The sequence below is a fragment of the Amphiprion ocellaris genome, chromosome 22, assembly GCF_022539595.1.
Source record: "Amphiprion ocellaris isolate individual 3 ecotype Okinawa chromosome 22, ASM2253959v1, whole genome shotgun sequence".
Taxonomy (NCBI): Eukaryota; Metazoa; Chordata; class Actinopteri; family Pomacentridae; genus Amphiprion; species Amphiprion ocellaris.
Genome location: NC_072787.1, coordinates 17324375 through 17347922, shown reverse-complemented (window position 1 = coordinate 17347922; position 23548 = coordinate 17324375). Strand labels below are relative to the sequence as shown.

Sequence of the window (23548 nt, the reverse complement as noted above, 5' to 3'; positions counted from 1 at the left end):
TCTGTGGGAGGTAGAACAACAGTATAACTCAACAATTGTCTCCCAAAAATGAATAATGCAGAGACTTGTACTGCATGGAAATCAAATGTAATCAAACAAATACATACATTTGAATAAAATACCTAACATTATGCATTTAATGATTACTTTGGCTGCACAATCAGGCACTGGGAGCTAATTTAAAAGAAACAAATGTTCTCAACCAGTTAATACTATAAGCAGTGGGTTCCTACATGAACACACTGTTTTCTGCTAATGCTGGCTATTTTACTTGAAACATCCCTGTATTTGTGTTATATTTATGCTTGGCTCAAAGTGGAAGAAGCCAGTTTCCACCTACAGATCAGCATTTAAAAATACAAGAAACCGACAGTTGTCGCAGATGTTGTTGTTGCATACTTATGACACTACTGCCAATCAAATCTGACCAAACCACAAAGCCAAAACGTTGCTACACTTGAAAACCAAGTAGTTTTGTTGCACAGTTAGGCACTAGGAACTAATTTAAAGGTTGTGGAAACATATGTTTTCAACCAGTTGTTACTATAAGCAATGGGTTCCTACATTAACACACTATTTTCTACACTAATGCTGCCAAGTACACAAAAAATATTATATTTGTGCTTTTCACATTGGTTTAAAGTGAAAAAAGTCTATTTTCATCACATAGACAGCTGACACAGATGCTGATTGTCTCCTTATGACACTACTGTCAATCAAATCGGACCAAACCACAAAGCCAAAAGATTGCTACACTGTAGAACCAAGTATTTTTATAACTTTAAAGTTCCCTGTTCACTTAAAAGAAACTAACCAAGAAAAGAAAAATTATTCTGAGCAGAGTATTTTTAAATGTCTTGGAGAAGAAATGTGACTTTCATTATATAATGAATATTTAATGTCAGTTAAAGTCAATATAGAAGAAGTGATGGAGAAGTATTTGCAGACTTGAGAGACGTTTTCGATCATGAAGTCGCCATAAAGTGAAAGTGATGAGGCAGGACAACTTTCCAAACAGCAGAGACTCTAAACAGTAAAGAAACATTATTGTTAGGAACTAATAGTAAATCGACCTTTGAGGTTTTATCTCTGCAAACTAGAGTTGCTGCATGCAATCTCAAACCTTAAATTCTCATTCAGTTCTTGTGAAGATAAGGATAAGATTAGGTCTGCAAACAATACAGCAAAAACTTCTTATGCTGCTCAGCTGACACCGTACAAAAGGGCAGAGTTTGTAGACACAAATCCAGAGCCTGGGGGGGATTTTCAAACGGATCTATCCTCTTAGTCTGGTTCATAAATGTTAGCATTACAATCAAATGAAGCTTATTTGGCTGTAAAAGCTCAAACAAACAACTTGGCCGATTGAATTACCAAAAGCCAATCTGCCATTCGTTAACAGCAGGGCAGCTCCAGGTTTTGCTTCACATCACAAATTGCTTCATTGTCTGTGTTTTGTTGCTTTGGGAAAGGACGTTTCATTGTTCCAGTTTAGGCATTTTTGGATATATTGTACACAGCAGAATTGCCATCCCCCTACAAGCTAATATCACTGATTTACTTCGGTCTCCAATATGCTTCCACCTCTTCATCTGAACCGTATCGTTTATTGTTGGGTTTTATTTGCCATCTGTACTTTTAGTGGCTGGATTTTATTAATTAAATTGTGCTGAATTATTTTGTCTGAACCGCTCCATTTCCTAAGCGCTTTAAACATAAAAAAATCCCACATTATTTCATTTTATGCTTTTGGTTTTAATACAGTAGATTGATATCCATGAGCAGTTTCCATTTTTATTGAACGTTTTTGCTCCCTTTTCAGCCCTAGCGCTGATAATTATTTTCTCTGTTTTGTTACTTTAAAAAAATTCCCCCCTAGAAAGACACATTTAGCTAAATTTCAACGCTATTTTCTCCTACAGTTACATTATGCTTTAATGACAGACATGTACACCACACACGCTGCTTCCAAGGACTGTGGGAGTCAATTATACCACTGTGATCTGGGCCATAGATTGCACTTTAATAATATAAGTATCTAATTACTGCCTTGCATCCTTCACGCCTCTTCTGTGCTCCTTACTTATTATCGCCAACTGGGCTTGTATTGTGGATAGCACGCAGACTTTAAAGGAAAAGAACTGGCAGCCACAATGTGTTCTCATTATATAGCTGCAGATTGTTTTGGGGTTTTTTTTGTATACATGCACTCAATACAGCATGGCAAGCTGTATTTTAATGTTATCTCCTCTCTAACATGTTCCCAGGGACCTGTAGACCTGCTCTGCCCTGTGCACCAGCTGTGCAAATCACTAATGGAGAGCAGAGTTGGTGCACACTGAGCAGCAAAGAGAGGAAGAGAAAACCTTGCAGAGAGACGGCACATGTGTTAGTCTAATTAAGCTGCCTTTGCGGGGAACGAGGAAAAACCACAAACGACAGGGATCGACAGATGGAGAAACAGGACGGTAGGTTTGACTGGCGCGAGGTGTTAGCGTTAACCTGATGTCCAGACGCCGCAGCACGGGATCAGAAACCGAACCCAGCACCCAGGTGGTGACGCCGACCAGCAGCAGAGTGGTGGTGAGGATGGTGCGCCTCACTTCTGTGGATGTGTCTCTTGCAGCCAGGCTAAAAGCGACAACTCCCCTCAAACCTGAAGGCAAAAAAGACATTTCAGAGCAAATAACTGGAATAACGCCATCGATCAAACCACCAGACAGCCATCTAGAAAGCAGCTCTGTCAACGTATAACAGATTACACCACGACTATCACCACCGCTGACCACTTGCCGACCAGCACCAACTTCAAGATTGCCGTACAGTGGTGACATAACGCTTCAAGCCAAAAAATTCCCAGAGCAAATCCTTTACTGCCACGAGGAACAGATGGGGGGGTGGGTGAGGGATCTGGTGGTGGGGATTTTTGAAAAATAACAAGACACAGGCTTTTTACAAAGAAACCTTCTTACGTAAGCGGTAAAGTGGGTCAGGCAAGCAGAGAAACATGCTGCTGCAGCACTACCCCACATCACTTCACATCAAACATTTCTTCCTCCTGCATCGTCAAACCATTTAGGGTGTCAACCGTTAGTCTGACCTGAGACGATACTTTACATACTCCTCAAGAAATGCAAAAATAGAAGGAAAAAAAAGCTGAGAGTGAATTATAAAATAATCCAAGATTCTGACAACATTGATTAATGCAAAAAAATGTAACAAGGGCAGTGAATTATTCGAAGCCTGAGGTAGGTGCTGGTCTTTCTGTCCGCCTTACTGACTTTCTGCACACACACACACACACACACCAACTTGCACTTGTTCCACAGGGGACACATTCTGTCAGCATCCTCACTCATGCCATTAGCTGCAGGCGGTGAAGAGAATGGAATAATTAGAGCTTTCACAGGATAAATCAGGACTTTTGAGTCTTCTTTTTTCGCAGTAGAATCATCACACCGCAGCCAGTCAAAAGGCAAAAATGTTGCTGTAAAAGAGAATAAATCACAATAAATGATGTCAATGGGTCTTAGGAGGTTAAGAGAACAGTACCTGCAAGCATCATGAAGTGCTGGAAGTTGCGGGGAATCTTGTTTGTACGGCCCAGGTTTAGCAAGAAAGATAAAGGGTAGATGTTGCACGCTCTTGAAATAAAGATGGATAGCTGTATATATTAGGTGCAGATTAAGGAGAATACTGAATAAGACACCCTCACAGATTGAAGGACTCTCGTGACGCAGGCTGTTCTCATGAAAAGCAGTTGTTTTTTTTTCAATTTAGCAATATTCTGGAATAAACAGCACAATAGAGACATTTTTTTATTAAATGCACCAGGTAATTTTTCCATGACAGTTAAGCTGTTTGGGATAAAAATCTGGAGCAAGTTGTGTTGGTTAAAATGCATCTAAATCACTTACAACTTAAAAAAAGTCTCATAGTCGACATCGCATTAGAGTCCTTTGGATTCATTGGTCAGTTGATTTTATCAGCTGATATTTGTCTATTACAGGTATATCAGTATCTGCATAAATGTTGTTCAAAATGCATGGATATTAAACCTTTTTTGTCTTTTTTTCCTCAGATATTGCAGGAAAAGTTTTAGCATCATGTATTAATGGGGTCATTACATATTTTGTCCAGCAGAGTGGCTCTGCAGCACATGTAGCAGAGCATGTATCACACATGAGGAGACGGTGGTGTGGAGTCAACCAGCGTCTTTATGGAAAACTAGTGCTAACTAGCTTGTGAAATACATCGCTGGAAAGGTAATAAGGAATGTTCCCTGATACATCAATATCAGAACTTTAACTGAGTAAAAATCTGTCCGGCATTGGCTTCAAAAATCCAGTATTGGCTATGCTCTGCTTCACGTAGCCCAATTATTTGCATGCATAATAAAAAATGCATTCCATAACAAAGCACAAACAATTTGTGCAGTCAGGCTGTGGAGGTACACTCATGAATATTACCATACATTTGAAAAATCCACATGCACACACATAAAAAATAATCCCTGAATATTTTCTGTTTAGGATGCAAACACAGCAGTGTGGCTTCATGCCGAGGCATGAAGCCAATCAGGCTCTGCCAGCTGTCTCTGCCCTCCACACACACTTTGATGTTTCACATAGGATGGCCCTGAATGCTAAGCGTCCTGGGCAGCAGTTCGGCAGAGGATATCTGTACAATTATCAGGGACACAGCTCCCATCCTGGATATACTTAACATCTTTTGTGATACTTTTCGAAGAAGTTACTGTCGTCCCATATAACCCTGCTAACCTTATCTGAACCAGCTTGAGATCCTGCGGTCGGTTCTTGTTAATGGCATCTGAGTGTAAAGTAAACTAAGAAAACCAGGCTGGAAAAGTCAAGCAAGTTTTATTGCTTTTTAACAAAACATTTTTTGAGACATTTTTTGAAATAAAAATCATCTATGCAGATCTGCTCTTACATGGTGAACAGTGGGGATTTTAGCTATTTTACAGTAAATCCAAATACGATGCCTGGAATAATAAAGGGACCAATATCTTAGGCAGGGGACCTTAGTCTGACAGGGCTATTACTAAAACAGAGCTCCCTCACACCCTGCAGTCAATATTAGGTCTCGTGCACCCTATGGGTTTTCAAAAGCAATATCCTGGTCCCAAAAGCAGTCATTTCTCTTTATCAAAGGCCTCTGAGCTATTTGAATGGAGGTAATTAAGCGCTTTCATCTTAGCCTCATTTCCAATAAAGCCTATCTCCATTGTCACTGGCAAAGGCTGCAAGCTACGGCGATTAAAATCTACTGCGTAACCAAAGAGCGATTAACAGGGTTGAATCACTGGGGTTATTCCATTTTTATAGACACTTTTAGCACTGTACAAGAGGACTTCGACCTCCATTTATTCCTGTTTGTACATCCGGGTCAGCTTCCAGCAGCTGCAGTTAGCCAGACTTTTTTTTTTCCATTCTAAGCTTTTGTTAACCGAGGGCAAAGCTAAACAGGCTCAGTGCTCAAGTCAAACATTTTTTCACTGGCAGTGCCTCACAGTGAACATAAGAGCATTGGAAAAAGAATCTGCTCAGTCAACTCTTTCTCTGGCCCCTTTGACCCAATGGTGGAAGATGGATTGTAATAATAATTGCTGGCCATCTGGGCAGTGGACTGTGAAAGAACAGTTCCTTGGAGTGCGGCCACAAGAGTCTCTCCTCCGGCATACACTGTGGTCATGCCAGCTCTCGGGCAAGGACAATTGTGCAGTGGGTAACCAGAAGTCCATTACCAGCTATTCCTTTCCCTCAGGAGGCAAAGCCAACAGAAGCAACGACAGCTCCGAACATGAGACATCTGCTACGATAATATAACGTTAACATGTATCATTAAGGAGCTGATGTATTTTTGATTATGCAACATGTATTTTTGGCTGCATTGTATTCTGGTGCAGAGGAGGTTTATGCAAGAGCAGAAACTGAACCTAATGCACCTTACCATATAGATTTCTGCCTGTATGTTTATTAGTCTATGTGGAAAGTTATAAATCTAGACAGGAAGTATTGCTCTTTGATTCTGAGTATTTCTCTTCTTAAGCTCGTTATTTACTGTTCATGTTTTAGATTTTGACACTTTTCCTCCTGTTAAACTACAATGAAGATGCACCAGAAGTATCTGAATGCTTCTAGAGCAGCAACTAGCGAGTATTTTTTTTTTATTTTTTGCAAAACACTGCAAAACCGAGAGATTTAATTTACAGCAATATAGAATTAAAGCTCTTCATCAGTCATTGACTAAGCCTCTAAAAACTCATCTCTATTATTACATAGTAATACTTTTTCCATGAAAACAAACCCTTTAAACCTTAAAAGGGCTTAAATATAACTCTACACTGTTGTTTCCTCTAGAACGTGCAGTGTCGGTTTATGTTCACACCTCTCTCTCTACCCAACGTTCCATCATTTGCTGCAGCTGGAGCACACCAGCTTACCTATGACTCTGCTGAAACACTGTAAAACTACTCTATGTCATGCAATGCCAAGTTGCCATGCTGTTGACTGCTTATTACGCTCATAATATGTCTTCTAGCATTTAAAAAATGGCATATAGACGTAACACAAGGTTAAAAAAAAAACCAAACATTTTGATTGGAAAGACAAATAGCATATTCTAATATTTCGAGAAACTGGAGCCAATAAAAGTTTTGTATTTTTGCTTGAACAGCATTTAATCTTTGTAGGTTAGTGTTCTGTATCTACATTTAATCAGTAACTGTGAATAGGATAAACATACCACCAAACAACATCTTGCATTTCTGCAAAAAGTCGGTACACATGACCAATTACTATTAAACAGTGTAGCTGCACTTCAGAGACGATACTTTCTTTAACAAGCTGGGAATATGATAAACAGTACGAACCTCTTTCAGTGGAACTCCTTGAACTAATAAGATTTAATCTTCAACTGCAACAGGGATATGGCTCTTAATCCACTACAAATTAAAGTACTGCGAGCTTATTTCAAACGGCAAACATTTTTGTTCCACCGAGCTTTGCTAGAGAACAGAAAACAAGCAGCACTAACAATAATTAAAGACCTATTTAAATTTCTGTTTCATGGGCATTCATCAGAGCAGACGTTGCACTGCATGATGTAAATCTTCAGAGATGGTGCGCATGGGAGACCAGCTGAGTAGCATTTGCAGAGCTCACCAGATCAAACCTGCACAATTCAAGTCCTGAGGTGGTTTTTTTTTGCTCTCTTTTTTTCCCAAGCACTGAGGAAATCGCTGTACTGTAGCAGAGCGGCAAGATAGAAAACAAGAAACCTACTCTGATCCAATAAGTGGCAGATGATTGAACAGCTAAGGATTACGACCAAAGGTATAGGAGAAAGAACAAAACAGACCCAAACACCATTTCTGGGGTCTGAGAGGGATCCGAAGGCTGCACGGCGGGGGGTGACGAGGCTCCAGCATGTAGCAGAAAAGGATACAAATGCCCCAGAAATGAAGAGAGCTTTGAAGACATGGTGAGGAAACGTCAACAATACATATCCCATGTAGCCGAAGATGAAAATCTCCCCCAGGAAGTTGAAGACTTCAAAGAGCTGCAAATTATAAAAGGGATTGAGAGGATCATGAGGGAGAGGGTCATCTGAGATGAGGTGTGGTTCAGAGTGGATGCGTGTGTCTGTTTGTGCATGCAGATGTGTGTTTCGACTTGTGTGGCTGTGAATGCGTCGACACACCCGCCTTTCTTTTGGAGACAAATAGTGTAAATCATTGCATTTTAAGGTGGAGATGACTGGTTACGGTTATGGTAAGGATACGGATTAGGAGAAGCAGTGGTTGTGAAATGACTGTAAATCAATCTTATATCCTCATGACTGTGTGTGTGTGTGTGTGGAAAAGGGTGTGAAATTGAAAGACTGGGATCCTAACTGAAATGGTTAAAGAGGCTTAGATCTGTACAAATACGACAAATCCCGTGTTGATATTATTCCCTTGAAGCTAGCAACTGCAAACATGTACAGCTCGAGGGCATAATGCAGTTGCATTTAACAACAGACGTGTTTTTGTCATAACTTTCTTGTAAAAAGAATTTTACTGGAAACGTCAGTTGTGAAAACGTCATATTACATTGACATGCTGCTTGTTTCTCCTTGTACACCATGAATATTGAACTCATCATCTCAGTCCTGTAATGATCCAGGCCACATTAAAGAGCCTCATATACTGTAGATATAAATAGATTTTGAACAACTTTAATGAGGAATTTCTGCATAAGAAATATTAATATTCATAAATATTAATTACGCTCCTTATGTGGTAACTGGATTAAATTAGAGCAGATGTTATGATTTATTCATTTCTGTTTTTTAAGAATAAAACCAGCTTTGGTTTAAAGCATTGGTAAAGAAAAAAAAATCTAACTGAATAAGTGTACATCTCCCTTAAGAGCTTCATATCACAAAGGCGAGAAATATTTGTGCCACCAGTTCTTCAACTAGTGTCTGCGCACACTAAATCACCTTCTCCTTTGAGCTGCAGCTGCATGTATAAATCATAGAAATATAGATAGCGGCATTCCGCCAAGTAAACATTCTGTGCCATACACATACATTGCATGGCCAATCCACTTTATGGGCGAAGGCTTCAACTGTGCAGCCTTTAAAAGGCTTTTCTGTGATAAACAGTTAGCTGCACTGTGGCACCGATAATGAATAATAAATGCACAGATGAGTATATGTGTGTACTTCTGACTTATTTGCGCCTCTGTGAAGCTTGTCGGTGCAGTGTGACAGTGTCTTGGCCTCCATCTGTGCTCAGTCTTTTAAGCAGATAGCTGGAGACTGGTCTCCCACACAGACACCCACCGGACAACCGGAGCACTAATGGCAATTAATGACTGTTTGTGCACACACGGAAGACCCAAACACTGTCATCGAAAGGCAATCTGAGTGAAAATGAGTGGACGGACAGATTCTGTTTGAAAACAGCAATGTAATCGGCCTTCATAAACCCACCTGTTTGGTCCTTGTCCTGCCCTCAGGGGATAAATTGAGAACTGTGTATCTTGCCTGACTTAAGCCGCAAAACAACACTGCCACGATGCCTGAAATGTGAAAACATGAAAGTGAAATTACTGAAACATCAACAGGAACCAAAAAAGAAAAAAAAAAAGCCTCATGACATCTGCTGCTGGTAAATGTGAACATTTTGCGGACAAACTGATATGAGAGTTCTGTCAGCAGCAGGGAGTTAACAATGTGCTGTATCTGATTAGTACACAGTATGCAAAATCACCCCGGTAACATGCACACATTACATAATCACGCTTTGAGAATGTGTACGTTTGTGTGCCGGTTAACACACGGAGCTTTGGAGCTTTTCATATTGAAAATATGCTGTAGGAGGTTGTTCTATCATTGGAAAATGATTTGTGAAAAGAGTCTTTGTCAGGCTGAGAGGTTCAATCCAACATTTTAAAATCAAAGCAATTGACTTAATAAGCAAAAGATAAACATATTTTCTGTCCAAAACTCAATTTTAGGATCAAACATAAGATGACGATTAAAATAAGCAGACAATATTAGCAGAATAATGCAATAAGCTTCGGCTTAAATCTCCAAGAACTGAGCTACAAGAGTAACCATCCTGTGTGCAGCTGCTTACGTGTTATATAGGAATTTAACATATGTGACACCAGAGCAGATCGGCCCAACCCAATCCAATGAAGTCCAGCTGAACAAGCAGTCCTATAAAAATGTGCTGTCCAACCCAAGTAAAGCATCCCGAAACCTTCCAGAAACATGAAGCTCTGCAAATGAAAATCCTAAAGAATTACATAATTGTAATAGATCATGCCAGATGCGGAGGAGAAGAAATTAACAAAAGGGAAACAAATGAAAGTCGCAGAGCAGAAGGGGAAAAAATACAGAACAAAAAAAACGTCTGTTCCACAGAGAGAGGAAACAGGGTGGAGGGAGTGATTAGGGCCCCTGCTGTTACAAAGGAGGCTGGCTGGACCAGAGAGCTGGAATTTGAAGCGCATGTGGGTTTGCTGCCTCGCAGGACATGCTTGCTTTGTTGCAGAAATTCAATTTCACATTTTTGCTCCCTTTACTCAGAGAGAGAATCACAGAACATGGAAAAAATGTGAAATTACTGTGATGGGTGTAGCAATGAGCATCAGAGCTGGCTGTAACAAATACAGCGGGAAAGAGAAAGAAATAGAGCTTTAGTTCTGGCTGCTAAATGAGAACCAGTCCATTGCCCTCTCTCCACCATCCGCCTTCACACCACAACGCTGACCTGTACCTGCACTATGCTAGCTCCACTAAATCCCTGTTCACAATGTCCCATTCAACAAAGTCTAATGGAGCATGCTAGCATGGCAGATCTCATTTTGCGTCCATTTGGTTAAGGGCAACAACATCCTCCTCGGTTTACGTAACGCTGACAAGGGTAACACATCATTCAGCATCTACATAAAGTGACTTCCACGCGGGGCACTTGGCAACAGATTAGATGCATCCCATAATGAGTCGTTGTGAGGGGCATAGGATTAATGATAGCGGGTCTCCTTGCAAGGATGAGGGTCATTAGGCACACCCTTGCTAAACTCCAGCAATTAACAGAGGCAGAAAGCGCCTCAGTTGCTAAAGGACACCAGCGAGGACTCCCATCACTCACTGAGCTTCTGTATGAGGTGCAGCTTCACTCCCAATGGACTATTAAATTCCTCCAAAAAGAGTAACACTCCTTTCTTCAAGATTGTGTTCGGGTTTAAGATAGTATCATGAAAATAGTTTTAAATAGGTTGTATAACATTGCAAGTTTCTAGTCGAATAAAGTATTTTGGTATCAGCTCTGCAAATATGTGCAGAAATGTTGCATCTCTACTAAAAATACCCCGAGGCTGTGCATCAGATACTACTGAGAATCACTGTCCATGGTTTAGCTGTGGTTTTGACTCCCACACTGGGCAGCATTTAGAATGCTGTACTTTATAGACAGGGCATCTGGGTCCAATAGACAAAGGTCAAGCTATTTCATTAAAACCATCTTCTCTTCCTCCACAGGCCACAGGGAGTACTGCCAAGTAAGAAGAGCTCCACAACATCAGCTGAATGAGCGGAATCCCTCTGACACAACTGGGGCAGCAGGAACAACATCACTAATGTGCACATATGTACACTACATTCATATTTCAAAACCGCATTACGAGTGATCATCAAAGAAATAGACGAGGACAATTCTGGGCAGCGGAGACGAGACTTGTTGTTTCCCAAACGTAAAATATCCCCCCCAAAAATTCAGATACTATGAATCAGTAAAGTGAAACATCTAACATGACAAAAAAACAACTTTCACAATTGAGACATTGAGGGCGGGAGAGGCAAAAAAAAAAAAAAATCATGTTGTAATCCATTTTTACACGAGGCCTGACTATTTTTCATCTCTTTCCAGGAAACACACACAGACAACAATGCTGTTATCTGTGTTGCCATCTACAAACTAAAGGTATGAACATGCCCATACAGAGGCAGGCGGATTGGACACCATTTCAAAATAATCTAAAGTCTTCATCTTCTTCCTAAAGAATGCAACTGCTACCTGTCCCATGTGGAGACAAAACTGCTTTCTCATCTGTACATTATTGACTCAATATAATGCCAAGGACTTTCACAAACTAAGGTATGTAATGGACAGACTTTTTTTGTCTATACAGGAGGTCTGGGTTGACTGAAAGAAAATTGATTCTCTTTTTGAGCAGGGAATAGTGCAGATGGTCATGTCTGGACAACAGAGAGTGTGCACATATTATTTCCAGGTTTTTGGACTACAAGTGGTCACAGAGACACCTTGAAGCAGCAGAGCTTGCCAGTCAAACAGCTGCTCGTGTCATTGATACTGTGGAGCAGCACACAAGTCGGTGCGTGCGGTTGAGAAGAGACGCCCGAGGGGGGAAAAGGGCAGCGCTTCGCTAACAGGATTTGTATTCAGTCTGACCACCCAGCCACCCAGAGCACTGATAGGGCCACAGACACACAAGCATACAGTATTCACCTGAAAGTCCGGCAGCTTCGGCTGAGAGGAAGCTGCTCCAGGAGAGCAGGAAGAAGACTGATGTCTCCAGCAGGGGATTCTCATGCAGTCGAGTGAATTTAGTGAGGTGGAAAGGGAGTTAAAGACATGCAAGGCGATAATCATGCAGTATTTAACAAGTTGGGCTAAGGTTGGTGTTGCAGCGGTAATACAAATTTGCGACTCTTGCACATGAACATTCCAGTGTGATAGTCTGCAGGCAGAGAAAACACTGCGGTACTGTACCTGCAAACATAAAGCAACTGCAGAAGGTGCTCAATATGCCAGAGGATCTGCCATACAGGAGTAATCATTGGAGTTTAATGAGATCTTTCCTGTGAGTTCTCCACATCTCTCTGCAGCTCTTCCACTATCCCACATCCCCTCCGGCAAAATCTGCTTGCGATCCATGCTGTATTTTTACACTGTGTTCCAGATGAAACTGTGCAGGCTGGAAATTTCGTATTTATGACACTCACACAGAACATAAAGATGGATTGCTATACGAGCATAGTTTGCTGCTCTGCATTCCTGAACACCTTCAATGCCCTGCTGGCTTCCGATAATAAAAACACCTTCCCAAATCTGAGTGTTTTTGTAATTGTCTAGGACAGGTACAATACGTAATTAGGAGACAAATGAGAAACTGTACGTCAAATCGGATTCTTGAAGACTATGCTGTTTGAAGAGACAGAACAAAAGAGCAGACTGTTGCTATGCTTAGCATCAGCAAAATCTAATAAATGCTCACTTTGGAGTTTGCCTGCACCAAGAGATTAGTCACTGTAAATAAGAGCTGAGCTCTGCCCCAAACCTCTCATGACACATCCTCATTTTTCATCCTAAAGTCTAATTACTTGAAGATCAGAGAGAAATGCTGGACAACAGCGCAAGTCGAAATTTCATCATAGGCTATTTGCTTGATTGACGACCGCTCTGCAGCCATTAATGTCGCAGGAGCACTTTAGACTTAGCCGCGTTGTTTTTGTTGACAAAAGAGGTACAGTAGGGGTTTGTTAAAGAAGCAATTACCAATTTCAGGATGTGAATATAGTGCACCGGATGCTGAGGTAATAATTGAGTGTGGGGTGCAGAGGTAGAGGTAGGGGGGGATGAAAGGATATGAGGGCTGTTATTACTGTGAATATGAAACCTATGAAAAAGGAACCAACAAGAACCCCAAGAAAAAGCCCAACAGAGCGGAGAAAGGCAGCAGGGTCGAAGATGTGTCCGGCACCCGCCTGGCTGTAGGTGGCGATGGCGCTGAAAGAAAGAAGAACAAACAGAGGCCATAAAAGAGGCCCAATTAGAACAGAGGTAAATGTGAGTGTTATAGATGTTGCAACTTCACAGCAACAGCATTGTTTATGGCTGTGAAAATAGTGCAGTCATCAGAATTATGACTCACCAGGTTCTCGGTGTAAACCAGTCTGCAACAGCGGGCATAAATTCACATGCTTATTATGCTGAGCTAAGCCTTTAAGTGCAACTTATTGGAGTCATTCCTAAGAATACATGGCCTTCTTTAGAAGCAAAACCCTTCCCTGAAAAACAATGCATTCTGAATTATTTGCCTGAGAGACGTCCCCTTGTAGTTAGTGGGGAACGAGGGAAATACTATTGTTGCTCACAACAGATAGCTGCATAATGTTATTCATGCTGCTATAAATATTTACTTTGTGGGTGGGAGGGGAGACCGCCACATGGAAGTCATTGAGTGCAAAAGAGGCCTCACAGGGAGGACAGAGGGAGGCGGGAGAAAGTGTGTGTGTGTGTGTGTGCATGTGTCGGCGTGTGTTGAAGCAAGCAGAGACAAGCAGCCATGCGAGTAGCCGTAAGAGCTGGCTGCTTCTCTGGAATGACAGCACTTCTTTAGCCACATCAGACCCTCCCATGTACTCCCCTTGGACTGTCACTGTTTTAAATGGATCTCAAACCGCTGAATCAGCAGAAAAAGTTAGAAGAGGCGCCTGCTGTTTTGTTTTAATGGGACACAGTGTCACAGATCACAGCAGAGACCCGAAATCACGACCCGCGGCATCCGATAGCCAGGGTTAAACTCACAGTAAGCTGTCTCATACTCCTGATGAAGATCCTTTCAGCGTCAAAAAATGTGTTCCAAACTATTGACAAATGAGTCTGCGATGTATCTCCACTTTTTATGCTGTCAGGTTGAAATGAGCTCGCGCACAACACAACATGCCTCAATCTACATAACAGAAGAGGAGGAATCAATCAAAGTGTCACTAATGAGATCTCCAGCCTGATAAGTGCAGATCTATTACCCCCTCTGTGGAAGTAAAGACTCCAGTTATGTTAGCACATTAAATTTGCCGTTCTGGCCACCGTGACCTTCTGCATACTGTATCTTCAGACGTCTGGGGCCGTAAAAACGCCCAGTGAATGTCCCGAGATGTTAATGCGGCGACCGGTTGAATGGTGGCTGGGTCAGGGCTTGCTGGAGCAGGAAGTTTTGTGCCTGGGAGAGGGCACATCAGCGTAAGGTTGAGCTGCTCCGGGAGCTTGTTAAAATTCCAGTGCCAGGACCCCGCGTGGCTCGCTAATAAGGGCCGGCTTTGTGTGCGGGGCCAGAGCGACCGGCAGTGCTAGAGACCCAGTCAAGTGACAGGAGATGGCGTGAAGGCCGGTCACGCCACTCCAGGAACAAACGTGGCACTATCTGACCGTTTGTCCAGGAAGAAGACGCGCAGGCTAACCCTCCTCTGCCCTTCAATGTACACAGTGATGGCAGCAATCTTGCACACTTTTCCCTCTACCTGCCTGCCTGTCTGGGCCCATTTGTGTAATCGGAGAAAGAGTATGTGCAGGTACTGTACATGTGATGTGTCAGTGTGTGTGAACACAATAAGCAAATATCTTAGTCCTGCCATCTCCCTCTTCCACCTTCATTTGTACATCTGCCTTCCTGTCCATGAATGTGGAGATGTGTGAGTTCTCTCCCCTGTTTGTCTCCAACTTGCCATCTGTTAGCACGTCTACTTGACTGGCTTTGTCCGCCAGCATTGCGTAAATAGAGCAGACAATGACTGCAATGTGACTGAGTGGGATAATCATGCGTAGTTGAGTGGAGAAACGGGAAAAGAATGAAGCAATTGAAATGCATGGGCAAGGCATGACTGCATCATGGCGACTTAGCGAAGCTTCTGAGGATTTTCTGTTGCATTTTCACCTGAATCTGACAGCATCTATGTTGGCCAAGTTCGTTAGCTGAGAAGAGTGTCTCTGCTCTGGCACTGAGTGTCTCCACTGAGTACTTTAATGAGATGCTGACAATGCTAGGGGCAACTCGCTTCTGCAGTCCACAGCATACTATTCGAGGCACTCGTGCTGTTTTGCCAATCACATTCTTTTCCTTAAAGCTGGCGGTAATCCATACAGCCTTCCCTCCCTCACACATCCTCCTCCATAATGCCAGTTGGAAATGTCTGAGCACCCACACAATTAAACCTTGAAATATACTGCATTCAGGAGCGGAGACAAATCTGAAAGCGAGATACTGACTGTGTCAGGACGATGGCCACGGCATCATTCAGCACGCTCTCGCCAAACAGCAGGGTGTGCAGATCCAAGTCCACGCGCAGCTCTGACAGCAGGCCAAGGACTGAGACTTTAAAAAAAACGAATAACACACAGAACAGAAGAATTACTGCTGGTAAAAGAGGACTGCAGCAGCAATTTGAAAATGAAGAGAAAAGCTCCTCTGCTAATCACACAGCAGAAGTGGACCAGCGTATCACCTCTGCTTCCACAAACAGCAGAAAGCAGGCGCATTACAGTTACAGTGTAAAGCTGACAGAAAATGTCAGCACACTGGCAGCAGTGGGATGAGGATTTTGACACTTGGAACAGCCACAGTGACTAAACCAAGCAAAACTTGTTCAGCACAAGCTAAGGAAAATACACAATGCAACGGAACAGACAATACTCACGTCTGAAAAAGACAGAAAAGAGAATGGATGCGATGAGGAATGTCTTTTTCAGTCTAACAGTAAAACCTTGAACTCACTAAAGTCTTTTTCTGTTTACTGATGGTCGTTTACATGCTAGAGCATAAATTAATATGTTTACAAATCATATCTGTGTCACATTATGATATACTAATCCTGACAAGTTTTTCTGTTTAGATTATCATGCAAGAGCACAAAAAACATTACCATAAACTGTTGGCCTGCAAAGTGTAACTGCGTAACTAAATCAATAAACAGTATACTATCAGTTTACAAAAACAAAACAGCTGACAACTTGTCAAAATGTATATTCATGTACACCTAATGTGCAAATATCAGCACAACTTGCATATACCAAACTTGGTGAACAGAACCAAACCCAAGTTCCCTTCAGGTTCCAGTTTTAAATGCACTGACAATACAAACAAACTAAATCAGCAAAGTTGAAGTGTATGTCTGTGTGTTTTACGAGGTGCATTACCTGTGTTTTAGTCATGCTACATGGAGAGAACATGCTGTTCTATGATTTGCTGGCAGCAATAGTCAGGGTAGATATTGCAAATCATCCAAGGAAAGCAAAAGGTTGAATTGCTTGATTGAATTTGAATGTGGCTGTGTGTGAACAGTTACCGGCTGCCACAATTTTCTCATTATTAGAGCTGCAGGTGCTTCTGCTTCATACCATGCTCGCATTGGGTGAACATGAATATACATGGGAGTGTGTTCTTTAGCTCAGGGCATCGCTGCAGTTTTCACTATATAGACGGAGATAACGGTGAGGGCTCTGGGAATGAGAGGATGCTGGTGGGGAAAGAGGGAGATTAGAGCCAAGATTCTGCAGTCGATTAAAACATCCTAAAGGAGTCAATAAGAGCCGACTGTGGGGAAGCTGCAGGAAAACAGCCTCATGCTTTAAATAACAGGATTCACTCACTGCTTTAAGTTCTTCCTCACGTTTCACATCTGCATAGGTGAGTTTTGCAAAAATGATGGTAAGGGGGCATTGAAGTTTACACAGTGCTTATAGTTGTAAGTTTGTGTGTATTTAGACATGTTGTAGGTTACAAAGTATCGAAAGAAAAATGCAACTCATAAATGGCAAAGACCATGGGTGTACATTTTTTATTTTGGTGAAATTTTTGCACCAGTGAGTGCTTTTTTCATCATTTAAAGGTGGAAATGTCTTTTTGTATGTAAAGAAAAACACTAACTTCAGACTGAACAAGAAAACAGAATAAAAAAATTTCCAATAAAGTGTTTTGCTTATTTCTTGTTGTTACTGGGGAGCACAAATGCACATGCTCTAAATATTCAGGGGCACAAATCACCTGCACCCCCCTCCAAAATCTACATCTATGGTATTGTCCACTGTCTATAGTATGCATAACACGGATTGGAGGCACAGTGAATACTCGGGAAAATTTTAAAAAATGGATTAAAAAATGTATGACTGCTAATTATATTCAGAAACAGAATGTCAATCTGACATCTATGATAACAAATCAACCAATAATCACCATGAATCATTTCCAACTTCAAAATATTCACTGCTGTCATACAAGGTCAAAGATATCACGTGCCACATGACAGGGCATCACATTTCATCTTTATTTTTTTGCATCTCACAAGGTATACCGATCAAAAAGCAGGAAAGGTTTAGACGCTATGGTAATTTAGTTTGGTCTGTCTTCAGCAGTTAAGGGCTACTAATCATTAATGTTGTCACAATGGCAAAAATAATGTTTTTTTTTTCCTCCAGAGGGGCAGCTCAGCCAAACAGGGCAAATGCTCTGTTGCTCTGGCAACTTGAGCCCTGCCTTGTGTGGGTCCTCCCAACATGAAAGCATCATGTCAGGTGTTGCTGACATCCAGCTCCTCCAGCCTTGTTGGATTTCTGCCTTTATGGTGGTGACTGATCCTGTTCTGGAAGGTTGTTCTGGTCAGCTCTTAGGTCCACCGGCCACTTGGCATTAATATTTAAACGTCGCCTCTTTCTCCCATATGTCCATCCAGTTTTGCTCATACGAGCTCTGGGTGGATCGCAGCTGGAAGTAAACCCTGGATGGCTCTTCGGAGAACAGGCCACTTAATAACTTGGCCTCTGCTTCTCTGGTGCATCTTTTCAGCCTAGCAGCCAGAGCTGAGAAGCTTTGTTTGGCAGTCTCCAGAGTCTCAATCATGAGCATCTTGTTATACGTCTTATCCATCCAGGACCTGTCTCTCATGACACCCTTGTGCGCATCTGTTAGTCAACTAATGTCCCTCCAGGCTGCCTTAATCTTGGCTCCCAACCTTTCTCCTCCACGGAGGGCACTCTCTGCATGAAGATGCAATCCTTAACTTGCATCTCACATCACACTGTCTACGAGAAAGCAATTTTCTCAGCTCACTTATGATTAAATTTATATCTACGGTGAAAAATACAAACATTACTCGCTTATTCATACAGCTGAATCTCTCAAAGCACTGTATCTGCTGAAAGAGATACGAGCTGAACTCAACAGTGAGTTCACCCAACAGAAAATATGGAGAAGAAGACGCTGAGCATATGAATGAGAGCATGCACACACAACATGCTCAGCGCTGCTGGATGGCTACGTGTTGACACTGAGTGACAGGGAGAATACTGATATTGACGAGACGGTGGCGTGCCTGTCAGCTCAACACTTCCGGGCATCTCAAGTATCTCCTGCAAGGTCTAAGCCGTAGAACGGCTTCCACTATGTTCACTGATACAGTAGGTTACATGAGATAAATAGATATTTGCGTGGACATGCGGGTAGATGAGCACAGTCGACAGATAAAAGTGACACAATTCCTTGTTGCAGCGGCCACAAAAGAAACCAGGCTGAGCTCCAAATGAGAAAACAAAATTACCACATCAAAAATAATGTCAGATATGGAGACAGACAACACAAATGTGCGCTCATAAATACACACATATTTGCAAGGAAATAGGCAACACGAAGGGATGCCATTCTGAAGGCCAGACAATATCATATTCAAAACAATAACAGCTCTTGGTGGATTAATATTCCACCTGTTGAGGCCAAGATGCAAAAAGAATCCTGTAAATTAGTTTCAGGGAAATCTGTGATATGAATAATGAGTCCATTCTGATGGCGATGTTTGGCCCTGTAGTGAATACCAAGGCGCTGAGGGCAAAGCAGCCAGGATACGACCAGACTGACAATGCGAGCGGTGGCAAGAGATGCAGCCTCAGGACTTGTTTTGACAGATCTAGCTCTTTGGTTTTTGACAGGTTTAGAGCTCCTCCTGGTTGGGGAAAATCCTTTATCTGGAGAGGGTGAGGTAGGCCCTGGAGTCAGGATTGTTCCATCTCCCTGCTCCCATAATGCCTGGCTGATGACAGCATGTCGTGCACCGCTCACACTGCAGGACGAAGAAAAAAAAGAAAAAAAAATAGTGCCCACCCCTCTCCACACAAGGGTGCGGGTTGGCTGTGTTGTCATGGCAACCCCGTCCTACAGCTGTCAAGTGTTCATCAGTTTCCACAGCAACGCCATAAGGTAGAGAGAGTAGACAATTATTTCAGACATAATACAGTTGAAAGGGTCGAATGGAAGCCTTATTAGGTCAAATTACCCCGCGGCTGAGGTTTCGTCGAGGCAAAGCTCATGACCATCTTAGTTAGAAAGCACAGGATTCGCTTGCCGGTTTGACCAAATTAGGCTGATATAATAGTGAAAGTGATGCATTAGAAAAGCTGTAACGATCAGCAGGGAATTACTATAATCTCCCCAACTGTTCTTTTTTTTTTTTTAAAGAAGTAAGAAGTGCTTAATTTTCAAGGCAAGCAGGGGTCAGAAGACTGGAGGAGGAAAATCTTTTATTGCAGCTTGAATGTAACTAGAACTTGATTTGTTTTGGAACTTTTCATTTACTGTGAATCTTACAGCAGTTCCCATGTATGTTAAGACAATATTTCCATTAATTCTAAGTAACATTTTTTTTAAATGAAAGGCAAAGAAAAACTCCTGTTAATTTGAGTTTTACAAAAATAGAAGATATCAGAGAGCTAACTTTAGTATATGTTGGTCACTCTGGTTAGTGAAAAGTTATCATTGCTGGTCTTACACCAAAATCTAACTTGTCAGATTTTGTGATATCAAACAGTAAATCACTGTACATTCCAATTATCAGAACATGGAATATGGGTGTGTTCCATGTAATTCCTCTCCTCTTTCTCTTTTTTTTTTTTTAATTTTCTGACTCCCTCCACTGTCTCTATAGCCCCTCCCAGACATGCACTTCTTTCTGTTTATCTGTCGGCATCTTAACACATCAGCTTCATGTCTAAACACGCATTCAAAGTTGCCACCTTGTAACATTTCCGCCACACTCAAAAATGCACTAATCTAAACTGCATGTTGTCACATTAACAGACAAGCACAAGACCCACTTACTCTTTGAGTTGTGTGTAGCAGTTTGGGGAAGGCTTTATCCACATTTAAATACCAATATTGGTCCAAAAACATCACAGAAAGCGCAAATGACACACTTGGCATGCCCTTCTCATTCACTTCAACCAACAAGACCTCCTACAAACTGAAATGCCCATAAGAACAACTTTGATGAAGATGGAGTCTGTAACATGCCAGGTTAATGAGACTAACAAATATTAACAATACAGGTTTTTGACAAAACATTAACAGGAGCTGGAGTTAGTTTACATGCATCTACGTACGTGGAACAATGGGGTCATTTCATTAATACCTAAAATAATAAATCATTCCTGACATGGAGGCAGGACTGGTCAGGATTTACCAGCAAGTCACACATTGAACTTTACGTCACATCTGACAGGTGAGCTGTCACAGTATATAATCTACAGTCAAATTATTTACACAGCGATCATCCTCAGGTTCAATCAGAGCTGTAATGACATTTTTATTTCACTGTTTGCAAAGTAGTATCATTAAACATGGGCAGAATTTTCACAGTTTAGGAAAGTAAATCAGGCATTCAGCTATTTGAACAGTCTGATAAGCTTGTTATTCGTTTAGATTTATGCAGATCAGAGCTGTCACTGTAGTGTGTACGAATGAAGCCGTGAGGAACATTGATGTAAAACAGACCTATGTCCAAATGACAGAATGTCGTCTCTTTAACCGATTGATTAAGCAGCGATGATACATAGCCCACATCAGAAAAGGGCTTATGAATAAAGACAAAAAATGCGCTCCCTGACAACTTTGAAAAAAATATACATCGTTGAAATGTTCAAAGTGACAATAAAGCTAAAACACGCAGTCAAGTCAGAGAATTTGACGGGGTAGAAGAAGGTTTCCCATTTCCGTGTAAATCTGTCTGCCATCACATTTCATGTTTGGTGGTGGTAGATCTTGTTCAATAAGACGCATGTGTATGCTCAGCAAATAGTCTTTGTAGCCTGTGTTTGTTTTCATTTCTGCCTAAATGATCCAATGCCACTTTCCTGCTGCAACAATAATCCCTAAACTCTGTCTATGATGTTGCTCTATTGCTAGTAAGTTGAGTCATGTGCACGTAGTCGTCTCTGCCTCCCTGTGTTTACAACATTCACTTCAAATCTCCGTAGCTACTCCTGACATCTGGCCAAAGACTTCAGATGGAGCCAGTCATTTCCAACTCTGGCATCATTTCTAACTCTGTCATATTAAGAGAAATATGTATGTGCACTGCCCACGTCAAGAGTACTACTGAGAAAATAAATAAATAAATACCAAGATGAAAAGAGAAACTGCAGAAGCAAGAAAAAAAACTCTTCCCTTTGAGGAGTTAAGTTAGGGTTTCACCGACCTTTTGTAACCGTCCCTCAGGCAAGACGATGCAGCACTGCAGGCGTTCCACTTTGTGACCTGAACCATGTGTCTTATTCCGAATCGGAGAAGAGCCCATTTTGTAGCATGTATAACACGGACGATTTTTAAAAATCAATAGATGCGCTCTGAAAGGAGCAAATGAGTACAAGCTGGGGGGGATTTTGTGCCTCATAAAAAACTAAACATTTTACAGAACAATCAAAGGGCATTTTAAAGATCATATTGCTGCCTCTACTGTCAACAAAGAGAATAATAAAATCCCAAATGTCATGCACACCATTACAAGAGGAATGTTTACAACAAGATGCTGCATACGATTTTATCCACCAACATATCTGCTAGTGGTGCTACTCGAGAATTTTCTGCACTTTCCTCTACCCGTTTACTCCTTTGAGCAGGCGGCAGATGTTTGAGTAACATATTGAGACTTTAGACTAGGGGTGAATTTCACAGATAAGGAGTGAAGGTGCAAACTCTGCAAGGAGAAGACCAGGGATAGAACCCAAATACACTCTCTCTGTGAGGTAATCAGCACGTGATTATATCCAGGATTTGTGACATGGTGAGTTAATGAAACCAAATGCCCAGAGAGTGCCAGGCCACCTGCCTGAAAACAGAACAATAACAGAAAATGCTAGTAGTCCAAAGTTTGGCTGTAAATGCTGCTTTAAAGAAACATCTACACTGAAAGGATTAGAATTTTGAGAGAAATACAAAATATCTTTATATTATTTTAACTTAATCAACCAATTTAAAGATTAAACTTCACAAATAATATGAAATTCATCCATAGCTCACAATGTATAGTTTATAAATATATATATGTAGAATGTAAACTCCTCCACTGGATACAATTCTATTACTTTTGATGGCTTGTAATCCCATGTTTTAGCTATAGTTGTTCTTTACTTGTCTTGTAATTGTTATTTGTCTAACTCTACTGACTTGCAACAGTTGGTTTTCTAATGTGCATGTTGGAGTGTATTGCTGTGCATTAATATTAAAAATATTAAGCTCCAGGCATCCCAGTAGCTCAACTGGTTGGGCGGGCAACCCATTAACAGGGGCTCTAGTCCCCGACGCAGAGGTCATGGGTTCGAATCCAACCCATGGCCCTTTGCTGCAGGTCCTCCCCCTACATTTCTCCCCACTTTCCTGTCTCTCTCTACTGCCCCATATAGTAAGGCCTAAAAATTGAATTCCTTGTGTGTGAAAACTCACTTGGCAATACAACTGATTGAGTCCAAAACAGATTCTCCTCAGCTCATTAGATTCCAAGAAAGAAGACAGGGGACGTGACCTTAGTGTCCTCAGTGGTTAGCTGCAGCCCTAAATAAGCATTTAAGTTCCAAGCACTAAATGTAAAGTGTAGATGCTCTCAAAAATAATCCCATATTTAGTTTTTATTTATTACTTTACTTCACTTAAAGCGCAGAAAACGAAAAATGTAACCAGATATTATGTCTCCATCTTTTGCTTTTGCTTCGTCATGGTGCTGCTTGATGGATAAGAATCTAAACATGTAAAGAGAGTAAACTTTCACACATTATGATATATAATGCATGACAGCAGCCCCATATGCTGGACTCTCACGTAAGACTTTCACGAGGTGATTGTAGCTGCAATGAGAACCTGGCAGATCAAACATGTCAGTTAAATTCAAGCGCAAATAGAAGTGGCAAATGAAT

General features: G+C 41.5%; 1 protein-coding gene across 1 annotated transcript in view; it reads right to left on the bottom strand.

Moving 5' to 3' along the window:
- Positions 1 to 23548, bottom strand: part of LOC111582925 (sodium/hydrogen exchanger 9-like) — a 70480-nt gene that overhangs the window by 35981 nt on the left and 10951 nt on the right. The window contains exons 6-12 of the mRNA XM_055007269.1: positions 15590 to 15695; positions 13192 to 13330; positions 12050 to 12155; positions 9004 to 9092; positions 7471 to 7584; positions 3553 to 3664; positions 2503 to 2656 (exon numbers count right to left, since the gene is read on the bottom strand). Coding sequence (XP_054863244.1) covers positions 2503 to 2656; positions 3553 to 3664; positions 7471 to 7584; positions 9004 to 9092; positions 12050 to 12155; positions 13192 to 13330; positions 15590 to 15695 — 820 coding nt within the window. The remainder of the gene's footprint in view (positions 1 to 2502; positions 2657 to 3552; positions 3665 to 7470; positions 7585 to 9003; positions 9093 to 12049; positions 12156 to 13191; positions 13331 to 15589; positions 15696 to 23548) is intronic.